Raw genomic sequence first — 22179 nt, forward strand, 5'->3', positions numbered from 1 at the left:
ATACAATTTGGTGACTTATACAATACGCCAAAAATGAATTACGCTGCATCGTGCAAATGTTTCGTTCTTCTAGGACTCATCGGTAATGACAGGGGCCAAAACGTAGGAAATCCAAATAGGTTTAAACTATTGAAGAAACAGAAAGGGAGGTGCATAACGTGTATAATTTCAGATTTAGAAGAACACTACTTCAAGTAACCTATGAAGATTAATCACTAAATAAACAACCCAATCAAAACAGGACATTTACTTTAATTTAACTGTCCGAATAATGAATTTAGTGTCACCTCCAAAAATTGTTTTTGTTAACATAAGCCAAATAAAGTCGCTGCTTTGGCTGAAGCCAAGAGTGGCAGTATGCAGTGACTACATTTATGTTGTGACATACAATACAAGATAGGTTTTGACTGTCCGGTGGAGTCCGAGGCATCTGTTCTGAAACAAACTGGATTACTCAAATAAACATAAGGTAAATGAGGAATTATCTTTTTATAAAATACTTTAAACATTTTATATTTATTCAAAAATATAATTATATATATGATATAGTTTGAATTATAACTGCTAATTTACAGTTGACTGAATTATTCAGTGTAAATGGCATTTAATATCATTCAGTAAAATGGCAAGATTGAAACAAACGTGAAAATCATTAAACATGTCAATACTACATTTGATATAAACAATCTGAGTTCAAGTAAATTTAATACAAATAAATCCAAATATAATTTTATAGACTAGAAGTAGAAATTAAATTCAAGTAAACATAATATTGAAATTGTATTAAGAAATTTCACGAAAAGTCATTTTTAACTAGATGAAAATTATAATGTATTCACATTATCTGCATTTGATCAATACTTCAAACTAATATTCAAGTAATATATATACAAACATATACAAACATATACAAACATCAATACACATATACACATATACAAATGTTTACCAATCAGTTGTTATATATCTCAAATTGGAAACTGTATACAAACCTGGATACGCTGACCAGTGACTAAGATACCATTATGACTGATATATAAGTAAACGTTTACCTACCTGATACATAACAGATCCATTTAATTTACATTTATAGTTCAGCATTGAATAAAATATATTCATAAATAACAAATAATAATATATTAACCAGTGCTAAACATGTTATTAAAATGTCAACGAAAAATAATAACAAAAAAAACATAATCAATAGAATGTAATTGCATATACAGAATAGATTTCACAAATATCGATTTTATGGTATTTACAACTATTATCATCTAAATATGATCTCATTTGAATATTAAGGCGGTTACAAAAAGCAAATGTTTAATGAAATCATATTTAAAAAAATAAGCAAAGATTAATATGTATTCCTTGAACTTTTATATTGTTAAATAATGAAAATATAAAACATTTGTATAAATTAGTCTTTTTGGAAAATCAATACGCGAACAATATCATAAAGAAAATTTAAGTTACCTGATACGTTGTTGCACGTGACGTAAGCTTGATAATAGCAGTAGCCAACATTTCCCCAACCGTCAAAAGGACAATTAGCCAGACTGGACTCTGTACCATCACATTGTACATTGTCCATCCATATAGGTTCATAAGGAAGACCGTACACTGCCGATAATGCCCGACCATCACTGCAAACACATAAACAAAAAGGTAACTGTCGTTGACAGTGTTTGGTTTCATCGTTAACAAGCCAAAGTATCCCAAGTGTGTATTGGCGAGTTCTAAACAAACGAAAAGATAAGAAAATTTTTACTTTGTTAGGCTTTTCAGTATCAACAGCAATTTTTAAAGTCAATGCTTCCTTTCATCTTAGTTTTAGTCTTTTTGATGGAATAGTTAAAACGTTTAATAAGTTGTTTTTCATCTTAGTTTTTACAGTATTTACAACGATATGAGGGGAAACATTTGATTTTTTTAAACCACACTTAAAACGGTTTTTTAATGCGCCCTTGCCTATATTGAAGCATCCTACATGCGACAGCTGCGTCTTTATCACCAAAAGAAAAGCGGTGAGAACAAACACCTCCCCAATATCCACCGTAGTACACCTCAACTCGACCGGTATAATTGTTTGGTCCATCTATCAGACGAATGTCTATTGTAGAGTCAACTGAAAGTAAAATAACGCTCCGTTTATAATGTGGAAACGGCTGGGGAATAAATTAGCACGCGAGGTGTATATACACTAATCTTTGTTCTGCAACATTAAATAATATGAAGACAATATTATAAGATGGACATTGGATGATCAAAAGAATGAAAATCATTTAAAGTGAAAAACAAATAAATTGTCTTCTGTACACTAAACAATGTTACAAAATAACTCTTGTTTTATCTAGGTGTATCATTTGAAATACATCGTTCCACTCACTGAAGAATATGGACATACCTGTGGCGTTATAACAGAAAACACAAGCGGGATAACTCCTGCAATAAACAACTCGACCCCATCCGTCAAAGGAACAATCAGCTAGACTGTCCTCCGTACCGTTACAGTCTACACCTGCCATCCATATAAGATCAGTAAGACTGCCATAACGAGTGGTGCGATATATTTGATGGCCAGCACTGAAAATTAAATATAACATAAAAAGGATTTGTAAGAGCATCTTTAGCAAATATTTTTGAAAATTTAAAAGTAGATGAAAATAATTTCATAGACATATTACATAATCATTAGATATTAAATATAGTGTTTTTACACAAAATCTTTATATTCCGAAGAGTTATTTCAAGAATTAATGTTACCGTCCCGTAATTTGTTGGAAAACTGTGGTTAAAATTGCAGTCATGAAAGTTGATAAATATTAAGTATACGGAGTTGAAAAAATTAAAATTTCAATGACTTATATTTACGTTACGGCACGTCAGAAATGAAATCAAATTCCATTTTATTTTATATCTTTGACACGTTTCAATCCTGAATCTGGTATAAACGAAAAATGTATCACATTTGCTTTGTAAAAAAGATATGAAATGCCAGATCTACCCTTTTACCAGAAAAAATAGCAAAGGTTAGAGGCAAGGCACTTTTAAGTCATCAGAGTAAATAAGTCAGAGATACATTTAAATGGGGACTATGGGCAATTTACATGGTCTCGGCATCATGATCTCATTATAAGATATGTTATTTCTTAATCTGATATAGAGATGGACATTTTTGTTCATGCTTAAAAGTATGCCTTACTATTTCGTTATCTCTATCTTGGATTCCGATTTGAAGACGAAGAAGCCACTGATCATGCAAATCCCTCCTTTGTTCATATTTTGCCCAAGTGGTATAGATTTGAAATTATGGTTCTATTGATACTTTGGTATTTTTTCTTTGCAATTAAGACGTAAATGGACAAATGAAGTTGGACATGTATTATTTGTTATTCGGAGTAACGGGTACCTTTCTATTTTTATTTACCGGGCCAAAATTAAAGTTAACGAATAATTATACCACTTCACTTGGCAGATACTCACTACAACTATCTTTTTTCGAATATTCGAAAAAGAAATGAAGGAATGATCATTCATGTAATGATACAAAGTGAAAGGTATACTTACTGGAGGAATACACAATAGTGATGATTACATTTGTAAATATCCGTGACGTTAAAAGTTGGCATCAACGTAGGTCTCGATATCTGCTGCTTTTCTATATGCCGCCAACTCAATAGTATTTTACGAAAAATGCACAATAAGGTAAATATCTGTACATTACCTGTATCCCAACATCCTGCACGTAACCGAAGCGTCTTTGTAATCCCAGTCGTTGTAGCCACAAACACTTCCCCAGTAACCACTGTAGTATACTTCTACACGGCCCACATTGGGATCCGGACCACCACTCAGGCGGATGTCAAAGTCTGTTTCTGTTAGAAATTATGTTTACATTAAACTACAATGATATAGCATTGGTAAATTGCATTACTTCATCAATTAACATTATCTTGTTTAGTAATTTATTTGTGATGAAAAAATATGACTTTTTTTAATTAAACAAATGACTGTATAAGAAGTTAAATTTTTTACTTTTTTTCTGAAGAAAGTAGTTGTTCAGATATTCAAAACATTCAAAGAATTGCGTTCGAGTTTTATGATTTGCCATTCCGGAGATCGAAACTCGTTTTTTATAGTGTCGATAATAGTTCTTAATTCTCCATTGATTAAGATCAATTTGAACAACTCTTGCGCTACATTAAAAGTGATGAGCATAGATATATTGATACAAATGTATACATAATAAAGGATTGTCGTTACCTTAAGTGACCTTAATAAACGTTAAACATCATTTGAAAATCTGTGATTGCTATTTACATACCTGTCACGTTATGACAGAAAACACTAGCGGGGTAACTACTGCAATAACTAACTCGACCCCATCCGTCAAAGGAACAATCAGCTAGACTGTCCTCCGTACCGTTACAGTCTACACCTGCCATCCATACAGGATCTGTAAGACGGCCATAACGGGTGGTCCGATATATTTGATGACCAGCACTGAAAGATAAATATGAGAATAGTGTAGATTTGTAAGAATCTCTATAGCATTTTTGTTTGCAAAATTCAAAAGCAAGAAGCTGATGAAAGTAATTTCATAGAAATATTACATAATCCCTAGATGTTTAAAATAGTGTTTGTACACAAAATCTTTATATTTCTAACAGTTATCTAAAAAAACTAAAATAACAGTTTCGCAATCTTTTGGAAAACTGTTGTTAAAATTGAAGTCAGGAAATTTCCTAGGATTCAAATTTCATTGACTTATATTTATGTTAAATAATACACGTGCGAGGCCGTTTGCTGGCTGCTTATTCTCTCACCAGAAGCATGCCTGAGGCCATGTTTGTGTCATTATTATGGGAATTGACGAGATTTTACGAGAGCTAAATCCAACGAATAGCGACTATATTTTCGATAAGGGTCAAATGTCATGTTTTCACTAACAATGTTATGAGTGTTCCATCAGCCAATTCAGATCTCGCATGTCACGAAAGCTTCGCAACGCTTAGTGGTGGACAAACCATTTCCAACCTTCAGCGCATTCCATTGGTCTAGGGCTTCATCAATATTAACTTTTACTTTACTATGCTGTCGAACGGCTATCGCCAATTTTGTCTCTGCTTAGTCGACTATGCTTTAGCATGGACGTCAACATTACATCGAAAGTGTCTGTGATTGCTTTACTTTATGTAAACTATTGAATTATGTACGGCACGTAGGAAAATAAAATCAAATTCCTTTTTTCATTTTATGCCTTTGACACGTTTCAATTCCTGAAAATGGCATTAACGAAAAATTTACCACTTTTGTTATGTAAGAAAATAGAAAATGCTAGATCTATCCTTTCATAAGAAAAAATAGCAAAGGTTAGAGGCGAGGTACTTTAAATCATCAATGTTTATGTAACTATAAAATCAGCGATACAGTTAAATGGGGACTTTTAGCAATTTAGATAGTCTCGCCATCAGGATCTCATTACAAAATAAGTAACTTCTTAATCTGATATAAAGTTGGATATTTTTGTTTATGCTTCTGAGTATGCCTTATAGTTTCGTTGTTTCTATCCTGAATTTCGATTTAAAGTAATGACACTTGGCGTTGATCCAGATTGACAAGGCGTGTGTCTTCGATACATAAGAAGACACTAACCCAACACTGATCATGCAAGTCCCTCCTTTGTTCAAATTGCCCTAGTGGTATAGATTTGAAAATATGGTTCTATTGATACTTTAGTATTTTCCTTTTGTTATTAAGACGTACATATTTTGGAAGTAAAGAACAAATTAAGTTGGACGTGTATTATTCGTTATTCGGAGCAACGGGTAAATTCCTAATTATACTTACCAGGGCAGAAGTTAAGTTGGAATAACGAATAGCTGTCCTACTTTACTTTGCCGATACTTCGTCGATACATCTATCTTATTTTAAATATTCGTAAACGAACCGAAGGGTGTTCATTTATTTTATGAAATAATAATTTAACGTGTATTTACCGAAGGAGTACACAATTGTGATGACTACATTTGTTCCTGTACGAGAGGATCAAGGTTGGCATCAACGTAGGACGCGATATCTGCTCTTTTCGTTAATGTCACCCACTCAATAGTATACATTTATTTTATAATAAAGGCCTTATAAAGTAGATATATGTACATTACCTGAAGCCTAACATCCTGCACGTTACATTAGCGTCCCTGTAGTCCCAGTCGTAGTAGCCACAAACACTCCCCCAGTAACCACTGTAGTACACCTCTACACGGCCCACATTGGAATCCGGACCTCCACTCAGGCGGATGTCAATATCTGTTCCTGCAATAAATAATCGTTACATAACGCAACCATGGTAACATTTCAACGAATGAAAAGGATTTACTTCATAACATCACATGGTTGGCATGATATGAAAGAAACACATCAATGAAACTATTGTTTTGTATCACCTCCCCCACCCCTACCCCTATGAACACACTAGTTGTGATGTCAAAAAAGTGACAATCTAATTCTTAAAATAAAATATTTCTTTCCACAAGGTTAGGATGTGTACCAAAATAGTATGGCTTAGAGAACATTCATCGTGTAAATTGATTGAAAATAAAACTTTTTGGGAAAGAGAGTAAATTTTAGAATTTCAGAATTTTACAGAATTCGGTGCTATTTTTTTAGAATTATTCTTTCCATGGAACACAATCTAAAACATTTCCTCAAATGCCAATTTCAATAAATGTGATATTAAATTAATAATGAGAGAAAAACAAGTATACATATTAGGACAACTTCGATACCTTGTAAAAGAAGAGCAATCTTCTTTAATACAAAAAACAGTTGTCCTTTTTACCTTTATTAACGTTAAACATCATTTGAAATTATGTGCTTGCTATAAACATACCTGTCATGTTGTAACAGAAAACACTAGCGGGATAGCTATAACAATAATCACTTCGACCCCATCCGTCAAAGGAACAATCAGCTAGACTGTCTTCCGTACCGTTACAGTCTACACCTGCCATCCATATAAGATCAGTAAGACTGCCATAACGAGTGGTGCGATATATTTGATGGCCAGCACTGAAAATTAAATATAACATAATAAATATTTGTCAGAACATCTTTAGCAAATATTTTCGAAAATTTAAAAGTATTTGAAAATAAATTCATAGACATATTACATAATCATTAGACATTAAATATAGTGTTTTTACACAAAATCATTATATTCCGAAGAGTCATTTCAAGAATTAATGTTACCGTCCCGTAATTTGTTGGAAAACTATGGTTAAAATTGCAGTCATGAAAGTTAATAAATATTAAGTAGACGGAGTTGAAAAGATTATAATTTCAATGACTTATATTTACGTTACGGCACGTCAGAAATGAAATCAAATTCCATTTTATTTTATGTCTTTGACACGTTTCAATCCTGAATCTGGTATAAACGAAAAATGTATCACATTTGCTTTGTAAAAAAGATATGAAATGCCAGATCTACCCTTTTACCAGAAAAAATTAGCAAAGGTTAGAGGCAAGGCACTTTTAAGTCATCAGAGTAAATATGTCAGAAATACAGCTTAATGGGGACTATGGGCAATTTATATGGTATCGGTATCATAATATCATTATAAAATATGTTATTTCTTAATCTGATATAGAGATGGACATTTTTGTTTATGCTTATTAGTATGCCTTACTATTTCGTTATCTCTATCCTGAATTCCGATTTGAAGACGAATAAGACACTGATCATGCAAATCCCTCCTTTGTTCATATTTTGCCCAAGTGGTATAGATTTGAAATTATGGTTCTATTGATACTTTGGTATTTTCCTTTTGCAACTAAGACGTAAATGTTTTTGATATTTAGGACAAATGAAGTTGGACATGTATTATTTGTTATTCGGAGTAGTGGGTACCTTTCTATTTTTAGTTACCGGGCCAAAAGTAAAGTTAACGAATAAGTATACCACTTCACTTGGCAGATACTCACTACACCTATCTTTTTTCTAATATTCGTAAAAGAAAAGAAGGAGTGATCATTCATGTTATGTTACAAAATGAAAGGTATATTTACCGGAGAAATACACAATGGTGATGATTACATTTGTAAATATCCGTGACGTTAATAGTTGGCATCAACGTAGGTCTCGATATCTGCTGCTTTTCTATATGTCGCCAACTCAATAGTATTTTACGAAAAATGCACAATAAGGTCAATATCTGTGCATTACCTGTATCCTAACATCCTGCACGTAACCGAAGCGTCTTTGTAATCCCAGTCGTAGGAGTCACAAACACTTCCCCAGTAACCACTGTAGTATACTTCTACACGGCCCACATTGGGATCCGGACCACCACTCAAGCGGATGTCAAAGTCTGTTTCTGTTAGGAATTATGTTTACATTAAACAACAATGATATAGCATTGGTAAATTGCATTACTTCATCAATTAACATTATCTCGTTTAGTAATTTATTTGTAATGTAAAAATTATGACTTTTTTAATTAATAAAATGACTGTATAGGAAGTTAACAAGTTTACTTTACTTTATCACTGAAGAAAGTAGTTGTTCAGATATTCAAAACATTTAAAGAATTGCGTTCGAGTTTTATGATTTGCCATTCCAGAGATCGAAACTCGTTTTTTTATAGTTTCGATAATAGTTCTTATTTTTCCATTGATTAAGATCCATTTTAACAAATCTTGCGCTACATTAAATGTGACGAGCAAAGATATATTGATACAAATGTATTTATAGTAAAGGATTGTCGTTACCCTAAGTGACCTTAATTAACGTTAAACATCATTTGAAATTTTGTGATTGCTATTTACATACCTGTCACGTTATGACAGACAACACAAGCGGGGTAACTACTGCAATAACCAACTCGACCCCATCCGTCAAAGGAACAATCAGCTAGACTGTCCTCCGTACCGTTACAGTCTACACCTGCCATCCATATTAGATCAGTTAGACTGCCATAACGGGTGGTCCGATATATTTGATGACCAGCACTGAAAGATAAATATGAGAATAGTGTAGATTTGTAAGAATATCTATAGCAATTGTTTTGCAAAATTCAAAAGCCAAAAGCTGATGAAAGTAATTTCATAGACATACTACAAAATCCTTAGATATTTAAAATAGTGTTTGTACACAAAATCTTTATATTTCTAACAGGTATTTAAGAAACTAAAGTAACCGTCTGGCAATCTTTTGAAAAACTTTGGTTAAAATTGAAGTCAGGAAAATATCATGAATACTATAAGTATATTTGGTTGAAAAGATTAAAATGTCTTCGACTTATGTTTATGTTAAATAATACACGTGCGAGGCCCTTTGCTGTCTGCTTATTCTCTCACCAGAAGCATGCCTGAGGCCATGTTTGTGTCATTATTATGGGAATTCACGAGATTTCACGAGAGCAAAAACCAACGATTAGCGACCAAATTTTCGACTGGGTCAAATGTCATGTTTTCACTATGAATGTGTGAGTGTTCCATCAGCCGATTTAGATCTCACATGTCACGAAAGCTTCGCAACGCTTAGTTGTGGACAAACCATTTCCAACCTTCAGCGTATTCCATTTGTCTAGTGCTTCATCGATGTTACCTTTGACTTTACTATGCTGTCGAACGTCTTCAAGGTTTTGCCGATCTCTCGCCAATTCTGTCTCCCGGCTTGGTCGACTATGTTTTAGCATGGGCGTCAACATTACATCGAAAGTGTCTTTGCTTGCTTTACTTTATGTAAACTATTGAGTTATTTACGGCGAGTACGAAAATAGTATCAAATTCCTCTTTATTCGATGTCTTTGATATGTTTCAATTCCTGAAACTGGCATTAACGAAAAAGTTACCACTTTTGCTAAGTAAGAAAATAGAAAATGCCAGATCTATCCTTTTATAAGAAAAATAGCAAAGGTTAGAGGCGAGGTATTTTAAATCATCAATGTTTATGTAACTATAAAATCAGCAATACAGTTAAATGGGGACTTTGGGCAATTTATATATGGTCTCGCCATCAGGATCTCATTACAAAATAAGTAACATTTTAATCTGATATAAAGTTGGATATTTTTGTTTATGCTTATTAGTATGTTAAAAGAGAAGAAATTGTTTTGTATGTCACATTAATAATGTTTATTTAGCGAAGGGAACCTTCCAGATAGTTTACATTCTGTTGATGTCCGTAATGTTACAAGACGAGAACAGCACGTGAAGCTATTTCTTCTTTTCCTGTTAATATCTCTCAGCTGTTTGTTTTTATTAATAGGGTATTATTTTAAACTAGATTTAATATCCTTGAATTACCTGTATCCTAACATCCTGCACGTTACATTAGCATCTCTGCCGTCCCAGTCGTAGTAACCACAAACACTTCCCCAGTAACCACTGTAGTACACTTCTACACGGCCCAAATTAGGTTCTGGACCTCCACTCAGGCGAATTTCAATATCTGGTGCTGTTAGAAATTATGTTTACATAGCATAACAATGGAACTGCACTTCAGTGCATGAACAGTGTTAACATCATAACATCAAATGGTTATCATTATTTGCAAGAAATACATTGATGCAAACTTTGTGTTCCATACATTTTCTTTGATTATCAAAAGAAGTTGTTATATTCACAAAATGTTAAATTAAAAAAAAAAGTTGTTCGTTAGAGAAATGTGTTATTCACAAAATGTAAAGGCTCAAGACAATATATACGTATCAATCTAATTAATATATTACCCCTTTTCAGAAGGAACTTGTTTTTTGGATTGTAAACATTTTAAAGAATTCTGTTTAAGATGTATCTCCCAAAAGATATAAGTTTATAAGTTTTCCTCCAATGTAATGTTCAGTAAATGATTCATTTTGAAAAGATCAGAAACGGCAGTATTTGTTTTTTTATCGACTTTTTTATTATTGAAATTTTAATAACTTCATACATTAAGAACTAGGACAGTCTAACTTACAACAAATGGGTTTTTTGATGGGAAATCTTTCTTCACTTTGAAGGCCGATGTTTTTTTGGGTTTTTTTTTTTTTTTTTTTTTTCCGTAAAAGGGGTTTGCCCTCCCAAAGATCTACATATAAAACATGTTTTCATCCATCATGCTCAATGGAAGGAAAGCATACAAAGTGTGTTTTTTTTATTTTGTTGTACACATACTGTCGTAATAAGGACACGTACATGTACACGGCTGATGTGCATCTTTACATTACATAACCATGGGATGGTATTTCTGCGAATGACACATACTAACTGCATATCACATGATTGCCATATTATTCAAGAATTACACCAATGTAATTTTTGTGTTGCGTAGTTATCGATGAGAAATACAGCATTTGTGATGTCAGATAATGGCCATTGTTATTCAAAAATACTTCCTTCCATCAGATAAAAATATGTTTCCCTGAAAATATTGCTACCGAGGACATGTTCAATTCATTTGACTTCAAAAAAAGTATTTTGGATACATTCAAAATTTTGCAAACTTCGGTAATAATTTTAGAATTTGTCCTTCGGTAAGTCGAAATATGAAATTTTTCTCAAATGTCAATCTCCATAATTGTAATATACATGTGTATAAACAGTAATAGAAAAAAAAATATCTAGGCTTGTTTTTGAAGTTTTGACAACAGTTGTAATATCTGAATGCGTTAAGATCTATTACCTGTGATGTTGTAACAGAAAACACAAGCGGGGTAACTACTGCAATAACCAATTCGACCCCATCCGTCAAAGGAACAATCAGCTAGGCTGTCCTCCGTACCGTTACAGTCTACACCTGCCATCCATATAAGATCAGTAAGACTGCCATAACGAGTGGTGCGATATATTTGATGGCCAGCACTGAAAATTAAATATAACATAAAAAAGATTTGTAAGAGTATCTTTAGCAAATATTTTTGAAAATTTAAATGTAGATGAAAATAATTTCATAGACATATTACATAATCATTAGATATTAAATATAGTGTTTTTACACAAAATCATTATATTCCGAAGAGTTATTTCAAGAATTAATGTTACCGTCCCGTAATTTGTTGGAAAACTGTGGTTAAAATTGCAGTCATGAAAGTTGATAAATATTAAGTATACGGAGTTGAAAAAATTAAAATTTCAATGACTTATATTTACGTTACGGCACGTCAGAAATGAAATCAAATTCCATTTTATTTTATATCTTTGACACGTTTCAATCCTGAATCTGGTATAAACGAAAAATGTATCACATTTGCTTTGTAAAAAAGATATGAAATGCCAGATCTACCCTTTTACCAGAAAAAATAGCAAAGGTTAGAGGCAAGGCACTTTTAAGTCATCAGAGTAAATAAGTCAGAGATACATTTAAATGGGGACTATGGGCAATTTACATGGTCTCGGCATCATGATCTCATTATAAGATATGTTATTTCTTAATCTGATATAGAGATGGACATTTTTGTTTATGCTTAAAAGTATGCCTTACTATTTCGTTATCTCTATCCTGGATTCCGATTTGAAGACGAAGAAGACACTGATCATGCAAATCCCTCCTTTGTTCATATTTTGCCCAAGTGGTATAGATTTGAAATTATGGTTCTATTGATACTTTGGTATTTTTTCTTTGCAATTAAGACGTAAATGGACAAATGAAGTTGGACATGTATTATTTGTTATTCGGAGTAACGGGTACCTTTCTATTTTTATTTACCGGGCCAAAATTAAAGTTAACGAATAATTATACCACTTCACTTGGCAGATACTCACTACAACTATCTTTTTTCGAATATTCGAAAAAGAAATGAAGGAATGATCATTCATGTAATGATACAAAGTGAAAGGTATACTTACTGGAGGAATACACAATGGTGATGATTACATTTGTAAATATCCGTGACGTTAAAAGTTGGCATCAACGTAGGTCTCGATATCTGCTGCTTTTCTATATGCCGCCAACTCAATAGTATTTTACGAAAAATGCACAATAAGGTAAATATCTGTACATTACCTGTATCCCAACATCCTGCACGTAACCGAAGCGTCTTTGTAATCCCAGTCGTAGGAGTCACAAACACTTCCCCAGTAACCACTGTAGTATACTTCTACACGGCCCACATTGGGATCCGGACCACCACTCAGGCGGATGTCAAAGTCTGTTTCTGTTAGAAATTATGTTTACATTAAACTACAATGATATAGCATTGGTAAATTGCATTACTTCATCAATTAACATTATCTCGTTTAGTAATTTATTTGTGATGTAAAAATATGACTTTTTTAATTAAACAAATGACTGTATAAGAAGTTAAAATGTTTACTTTTTTTCTGAAGAAAATAGTTGTTCAGATATTCAAAACATTCAAAGAATTGCGTTCGAGTTTTATGATTTGCCATTCCGGAGATCGAAACTCGTTTTTTTATAGTGTCGATAATAATTCTTAATTCTCCATTGATTAAGATCAAGTTTAACAAATCTTGCGCTACATTAAAAGTGATGAGCATATATATATTGATACAAATGTATATATAATAAAGGATTGTCGTTACCCTAAGTGACCTTAATAAACGTTAAACATCATTTGAAATTCTGTGATTGCTATTTACATACCTGTCACGTTATGACAGAAAACACTAGCGGGGTAACTACTGCAATAACCAACTCGACCCCATCCGTCAAAGGAACAATCAGCTAGACTGTCCTCCGTACCGTTACAGTCTACACCTGCCATCCATACAGGATCTGTAAGACGGCCATAACGGGTGGTCCGATATATTTGATGACCAGCACTGAAAGATAAATATGAGAATAGTGTAGATTTGTAAGAATATCTATAGCAATTGTTTTGCAAAATTCAAAAGCCAAAAGCTGATTAAAGTAATTTCATAGACATACTACATAATCCTTAGATATTTAAAATAGTGTTTGTACACAAAATCTTTATATTTCTAACAGGTATTTAAGAAACTAAAGTAACCGTCTCGCAATCTTTTGAAAAACTTTGGTTAAAACTGATTCAGGAAAATATCATGAATACTATAAGTATATTTGGTTGAAAAGATTAAAATGTCTTTGACTTATATTTATGTTAAATAATACACGTGCGAGGCCCTTTGCTGTCTGCTTATTCTCTCACCAGAAGCATGCCTGAGGCCATATTTGTGTCATTATTATGGGAATTCACGAGATTTCACGAGAGCAAAAACCAACGATTAGCGACCAAATTTTCGACTGGGTCAAATGTCATGTTTTCACTATGAATGTGTGAGTGTTCCATCAGCCGATTTAGATCTCACATGTCACGAAAGCTTCGCAACGCTTAGTTGTGGACAAACCATTTCCAACCTTCAGCGTATTCCATTTGTCTAGTGCTTCATCGATGTTACCTTTGACTTTACTATGCTGTCGAACGTCTTCAAGGTTTTGCCGATCTCTCGCCAATTCTGTCTCCCGGCTTGGTCGACTATGTTTTAGCATGGGCGTCAACATTACATCGAAAGTGTCTTTGCTTGCTTTACTTTATGTAAACTATTGAGTTATTTACGGCGAGTACGAAAATAGTATCAAATTCCTCTTTATTCGATGTCTTTGATATGTTTCAATTCCTGAAACTGGCATTAACGAAAAAGTTACCACTTTTGCTAAGTAAGAAAATAGAAAATGCCAGATCTATCCTTTTATAAGAAAAATAGCAAAGGTTAGAGGCGAGGTATTTTAAATCATCAATGTTTATGTAACTATAAAATCAGCAATACAGTTAAATGGGGACTTTGGGCAATTTATATATGGTCTCGCCATCAGGATCTCATTACAAAATAAGTAACATTTTAATCTGATATAAAGTTGGATATTTTTGTTTATGCTTATTAGTATGTTAAAAGAGAAGAAATTGTTTTGTATGTCACATTAATAATGTTTATTTAGCGAAGGGAACCTTCCAGATAGTTTACATTCTGTTGATGTCCGTAATGTTACAAGACGAGAACAGCACGTGAAGCTATTTCTTCTTTTCCTGTTAATATCTCTCAGCTGTTTGTTTTTATTAATAGGGTATTATTTTAAACTAGATTTAATATCCTTGAATTACCTGTATCCTAACATCCTGCACGTTACATTAGCATCTCTGCCGTCCCAGTCGTAGTAACCACAAACACTTCCCCAGTAACCACTGTAGTACACTTCTACACGGCCCAAATTAGGTTCTGGACCTCCACTCAGGCGAATTTCAATATCTGGTGCTGTTAGAAATTATGTTTACATAGCATAACAATGGAACTGCACTTCAGTGCATGAACAGTGTTAACATCATAACATCAAATGGTTATCATTATTTGCAAGAAATACATTGATGCAAACTTTGTGTTCCATACATTTTCTTTGATTATCAAAAGAAGTTGTTATATTCACAAAATGTTAAATTAAAAAAAAAAGTTGTTCGTTAGAGAAATGTGTTATTCACAAAATGTAAAGGCTCAAGACAATATATACGTATCAATCTAATTAATATATTACCCCTTTTCAGAAGGAACTTGTTTTTTGGATTGTAAACATTTTAAAGAATTCTGTTTAAGATGTATCTCCCAAAAGATATAAGTTTATAAGTTTTCCTCCAATGTAATGTTCAGTAAATAATTTAATTTTGAAAAGATCAGAAACGGTAGTATTTGTTTTTCTATCGACTTTTTATTATTGAAATTTTAATAACTTCATACATTAAGAACTAGGACAGTCTAACTTACAACAAATGGGTTTTTTGATGGGAAATCTTTCTTCACTTTGAAGGCTGATAGGTTTTTTTTCTTTTATTTATTTTTGATATTTTGCCCGTTAAAGGGGTTTGCATAGATCTACATATAAAACATGTTTTCATCCATCATGCTAAATGGAAGGAAAGCATACAAAGTGTTTTTTTATTTTATTTTGATGTACACATACTGTCGTAATAAGGACACGTACATGTACACGGCTGATGTGCATCTTTACATTACATAACCATGGGATGGTATTTCTGCGAATGACACGCATTAACTGCATCACATGATTGCCGTATTATTCAAAAATTACACCAATGTAATTTTTGTGTTGCTTATTTATCGATGAGAAATACAGCATTTGTGATGTCAGATAATGGCCATTTTTATTCCAAAAGTACTTCCTTTCATCAGATAAAAATGTTTCCCTGAAAATATTGCTACCGAGGACATGTTCATATCATTTGACTTCAAAATACGTATTTTGGATACATTCAAAATTTTGCAAAATTCGGTAATAATTTTAGAATTTGTCTTTCGGTAAGTCGAAATATAATTTTTTTTTTCAAATGTCAATCTCCATAATTGTAATATACATGTGTAATAGTAACAGAAAAAGAAATATCTAGGCTTGTTTTTGAAGTTTTGGCAACAGTTGTAATATCTGAATGCGTTAAGATCTATTACCTGTGACGTTATAACAGAAAACACAAGCGGGGTAACTACTGCAATAACCAACTCGACCCCATCCGTCAAAGGAACAATCAGCTAGACTGTCCTCCGTACCGTTACAGTCTACACCTGACATCCATACAGGATCTGTAAGACGGCCATAACGGGTTGTCTGATAGATATGATGACCGTTACTGAAAAATAAGTATAGAAATAAAGTAATTTGGCAATGTAAATATCTCCACAGGGATACCAAATGATACCTTGATATTGTATCTGAGAGTATATTAAAACCTTCATTATTACAAGCAATAATTTGTTTATCTCAAGTCTTAAGTGTTCATATGTTGGAAAATTGGCAATGATGAAGTTTGGTCATTATCTTGCCATTGGGAAATATGCTAAATATGTGTTTTAAATGAAATAGGATGTTCTTGATAATGTTCATTCGTCTGCTTTGTTGGTTTTTTTCTCCCCGGTTCTCGCTTTAAGGACCTGACATTTGTTAGATTTGACCTAGATTTACATGGCGGGTCTCATCAATGCAGCAGAAGATGCTTAACATTTTACTTTTAAATTATCGCAATAAAAGTACTTTTTTCATGTTTGTGATAGGGACACAGTACATTTAGCTGTGTCAACAAACAAGAATTCTAATAACGTAATGTTCGTCTGCAAAACCTATTACAAGTCTTGCTTGCAAACTAACTAAGCTTGTTTGACAACCAACCCTACCCTACCTTTATAGTTTCTAATTTTTTTTTCGAAAAAATATTTGTCCAACTTTTATTGATTTCGAGTTGAAATTTTTACACTTAGCATTCTCCTGTTGTTTAAGGACATAAATGTTTTGGATATCGATTCATTGATATTTATTATACATGTTCTACTTGTTCATTCTGATAGAAGGAAGGACAAATTATTTTTCGGCTTTTTAATTTACAAATAGTGCCAACTAGAGGAACAATCCGTGAATTACCTGTAGCCTATCATCCTGCAAGTTACATTAGCGTCCCTGTAATCCCAGTCGTTGTAACCACAAACACTTCCCCAGTAACCACTGTAGTACACTTCTACACGGCCCGCATTGGGTTCTGCACCTCCACTCAGGCGAATGTCAATGTCTGTTTCTGTTAGAAATTATATTTACATTAAGCAACAAGGAGCTAGCACGCTAGCTCATTAACATATACTTTCATCACATAGCCATATGACGAAATATCTGAGTATGGTGATTGAATCTACAACTGATTCAGGAACAATAAATCAAGTCTTTAGACACAATTATCCATGGTTTGAGATAGACACTTTTAAAAAGATAAAAAGATAATTGCTTCGAATACAGTGGTAATTTCCTGGAACTGTTATCAGTGTTTCAGTTATTTGTTAATTTTTATCATGATGATAAATGTTCACTATAATCAACATGTTCATACATCAAACTTCTTTTAAAATCATTTTGAAAACGATCTTGTCATTTCTTGATAATAACATGTTATTACTTGAAAAGACCAAGCTGGACTAACTGATAAATATCCAGGATTCACTATGTAAGTGTTTTTACAAAAACATGATGCGAATTTCCAAATAAAGTAACACTACCTGTACCCATCCTGTTAGTTAACAATAGACTTCTATGACTGTCCATAGATCATGCTGCATGCAAACAATCGCCACGTCATTATGAACTTTGTTACCGGTACACGATCGGTTAGCCAATAGCTTTCCCCCTATTCCTATTTACTAATACACAGGAGAAAAGAATCAGCTAGCTAGTTGTTCCACCCTATTAACCAATACTAATAAATAGTCAAGAATAGCTAGCCAATAGAAATCCCCTTATAAAGCACTACTGAGAGAGGAAAAAATAGCTAGCTAATGTATAATTTTACTACAAGCTAGTGCAGTGGTTAGGGTGGGAAAAAATAAGCGAATGAATAGTTGTCCCCCTATAAGCAATATGAAGTGGAGCAAGGAATCAGCTAGCCCGTATTAGTTCCCCTTGAAAATAATACAGATGTGGGGGAAAAGAGCTAACTAGTCAAAAGTTGTTCCCCTATAAGCTAACACAGAGAGGGGAAAAGACTCAGACAGCCAATAGTTTCAACCCTATAGACTAAAGTAGAGAGGGAAAGTATTGGCTAGACAATAATATCTCCCATTAACAAATATGTTACACCATGAAGGAANCCCCCCCCCCCCCCCCCCCCTTATATATATAGAGGGGGGAATAATTATCTGGCAAATGGTTTCCCCTATTAACTAAAAAACAGAGTATTAGCCAATAATGTCCCCATTAACTAATACTACGGGGTTGGTAATTAGCTAGCTTTTTTCCCCGGGAAAAATGTTAATTAGGGGGAGGGGGGGGATCAACTAGCTGATTCATTTTCCAGGGGAAATATCAGCTTGTTGAATTTTTTTTCCCGGAAAAACGTTCAGATGGGGAAATGGGTATTTCTACACCGGTATATTGTAGCTATCAATTCTAAACACAAAAATAACACACATTATTATTATTCATACAAGGGGGTACTGTAAGTACCTTTAAGGAGAAGAAAAACCTCAAAATGTCACTTCTGTAACAGCATGGACGGGTCTATGAACAACGATCATTGGTCAGTTCATTCTTTTTTAAATTAGATATATATGAACCATTGCTAACGCGTAAATTACAGACCCAAATAAATTAAGGGGAAAGCTGTTTTGGTTTTGAAAGAAGTCACCTTGATCTCCTGTGAAACACATCACGCCTGCATCTTCACCATGGGCACAGTTATGAGTTCCCCACCCATTAAACTGACACTCATAAAGACTTTGTTCTGAGCCGTCACATCTGACATCATCCATCCAGATCGATCCTGTGCCAGCACCAAAGTACGCAGAACCAAAACTCCATGCATGGCTATAATAAAATAAACGTACTTGTAACTTCTTCATCGACTATGTTTTAGTTCATTATTATATTTTACATAAGCAATAAGGCAATAAGCAATGTGATCGAAGGTATATATGTCAATGAATGAAGGATTGCCAACACAGGCTTTGATACATAAAACAGGTTTGTAATTTTGACGCAGAAGAAGGCGAACGTTTAAAGATATCACTCAAGTTATGTTTATACATTATATATTGTTATATATTTATCCTACAAAAATAAAGATATATGTTTTAGGATGTGTTACCTATATAAAGGATATCATTTATCTCTTGATGAATAAACATTATATCTCTCTCGGTTGGGGTTAGACATTCATTTTGCTTGTAATACCATTTACATTTACATGGCATTGTCACTATATAGCCTCTTTGAAAGTTGTGTCGTTGATCGGACTTTAATTACCATGCCGAACGAGACACAATTCTTAGCGTATTAATTACAACACTAACCGGAACTACAATATCCAATGGAAATAAACATGACGGCTGCTGAAATATCGCTGGGCATTTTGAGATTTGATAATGTCATTGTAAAAATATGTACAAAATAAAAAATAAAATAAAAAACACTTTTATTACAACGAAAACAAGACCAAGGTCTGCAATATCGTACAAAATGCACATCGGTTGAAATAACCAATGCCGGCAATGGAAACAAATTTAACGCTCATGCAATTTATCATAAATATCGTCTGGTACACCGCACTGATCAACAGGGGTTCGTTATAAATGTCTGAAATACACATATTTTATAGACCTACTGACACATATGTTACAGACCTACTGATATGAGTCACAGCACACATAAACATTTGTCATTTCAGACATTTGTAACGAACCTGTGCTCCGTCGAAAGATCACTCACTTCAAACACAATCAGTTTCACGTGTCTCGGATCCACGGTTCCTCAGTTTCTGACGACATGTCAAATAACGATGCTGTTATAGAATCTACCGACTGTTGTCGGGTTTCCATACAATCAACAAATACATTCACGCCTGGATTCTTCACAAAATGAGCAAAGATAAAAGATCGAATTAACTTCCAAAAATAACTCCCTCATGGAGGTCAAGGTCGGATTCACAGTGTTCACTGTATTTATCCATGCGCGAAATTTGTCCCGGGGGAAAATCGAAACAATTTCAAATCTAACTTTCAGCTCAGATTTCTATTGATAAACTCGATCACCCTATAGACATATCATACGCAATTGTATTGATACTAAATTGTGGAATAAATTTGAAGTGTTTGTTAAAATGTCAAAGTACTACTTTGTTTGCCAATCAGCACGCGACAAAACGCATTATGTTGTTTGCTTGCAAAGCTGTGCCATTCAAATAGATCATAAATACCATACAAAAACAGTTCAATGCTTAAGTAATGGTGATTTCCTTTTATATTAGAGTAGTTTTGTTGTTGAATTCTAACGTTCTGTTACGAATAGTTAAAAAAAATCTCGTCGCAGTATCAAGGGGCTAATGGGAGAACTGCAATTTAGTATGGAATCGACTTTTAACAAGTGTTAATCTTATTAAATAACGATCGGAATACATTTAGTATCCGTATATAATCCGAATGAAAATATTTGTATCGCATATCCACTGTCTAAATAAAACATTCCTAATCAACACTAATTCACGGCCACAGTCGAACACCTTTTAACAATTGTCTCTGAAATCTTTTCAGGTAACCTTTAAACGACAAAAATAGTTTTTACTCCATGGTTTATTTGTTATTCACCATGCTGTTTTTTCACACGGCTATTTCATTAGCTCACGGGAAAATGTACTTCCTTGATACGTGCACAATGTACGCCTTGTGTAAGCACATTCAAGATCTCAGAAGCAAGCTTGGTTAGTTTACAAAACTTTTCAAACAAAAGCGATTGCAAACCAAAAAAAACTACTTGCGTCTCATTTCTCGTCTTATTCAATATTAAGAGCCTAAATACTTATTTTCCTCAATCTACGAACGGTCGCCATTATATCTTTATTTTAGATTAGCGTATTATGTAGCATTGGTATACTGTCTTAGAATATTGATGAAAGTGTTTTGCTTCCCTCCTGGTTTTTGTTTTGTATTATCATTGAATATTTAATTCATGTTATCTAAAAGTTGGTGCTAATACACGCTCGTATTTTTTTATTTATAATATGTTGAACATTATTCTTGTCACTATATTAGTTTTACATGGTTAAGTTATTCCATTTTCATTAAAATGGCAAGCGTTGAGCATTCATTAATGTCAATTGACAGCTGTTTAAAATTTATTTTTACCGGTATATGATGTCATAATAATGATGACGTCAGCAGTCAGCTCCTGATCTTCATGCCGTCTGAATGTGGTATGGCTATATAGTGGCAATGCCATACGATGGTAAATATCTATCTTCTATAACATAAAGCAGGCTCTCGTATTATATCAATAACGACGTCACGTAAATATATTATGTTCCATACTTCCATCCGTTCTTTTTGAAATATTAGTTTTTAGTTAAATTAGACTAAATATTATTTGTTTGTGACTAAAATACACTATACCGCAAAGTGACTACGGTTTATTTACATTTATGGATACCAACATTTATCAAAAGATGTATTAATATCTGAGATAAAAAAAAATATCGGTTAATAGACATTATATTTTCACCTCTATCAATATCTCACCTGCTTCAAAATTTTATCTGTAACAGTATCTCACCTGTATCACAATCGCACATTTATCAGTTTCTCATCTGTATAAGTAATTAACCTGTATCAGTAATCCACCGTTATCAGTTTCTCACCTGTATCAGTAATTAACCTGTATCAGTAATCCACCTATATCAGTTTCTC

General features: G+C 33.3%; 1 protein-coding gene across 1 annotated transcript in view; it reads right to left on the reverse strand.

Annotated features, from left to right (window-relative positions):
• Positions 1-1269: 1269 nt before the first annotated feature.
• The window catches only part of LOC110460406 (deleted in malignant brain tumors 1 protein-like), a 183979-nt gene continuing 163069 nt past the window's right edge, over positions 1270-22179 (reverse strand). The window contains exons 25-36 of the mRNA XM_021513281.1: positions 12992-13142; positions 11672-11850; positions 10315-10465; positions 8837-9015; positions 8231-8381; positions 6896-7074; positions 6168-6318; positions 4328-4506; positions 3728-3878; positions 2408-2586; positions 1972-2128; positions 1270-1646 (exon numbers count right to left, since the gene is read on the reverse strand). Coding sequence (XP_021368956.1) covers positions 1421-1646; positions 1972-2128; positions 2408-2586; positions 3728-3878; positions 4328-4506; positions 6168-6318; positions 6896-7074; positions 8231-8381; positions 8837-9015; positions 10315-10465; positions 11672-11850; positions 12992-13142 — 2033 coding nt within the window. The 3' untranslated portion in view covers positions 1270-1420. The remainder of the gene's footprint in view (positions 1647-1971; positions 2129-2407; positions 2587-3727; positions 3879-4327; positions 4507-6167; positions 6319-6895; positions 7075-8230; positions 8382-8836; positions 9016-10314; positions 10466-11671; positions 11851-12991; positions 13143-22179) is intronic.

This window comes from Mizuhopecten yessoensis, unplaced genomic scaffold (genome assembly GCF_002113885.1).
Source record: "Mizuhopecten yessoensis strain PY_sf001 unplaced genomic scaffold, ASM211388v2 scaffold10387, whole genome shotgun sequence".
Taxonomy (NCBI): Eukaryota; Metazoa; Mollusca; class Bivalvia; order Pectinida; family Pectinidae; genus Mizuhopecten; species Mizuhopecten yessoensis.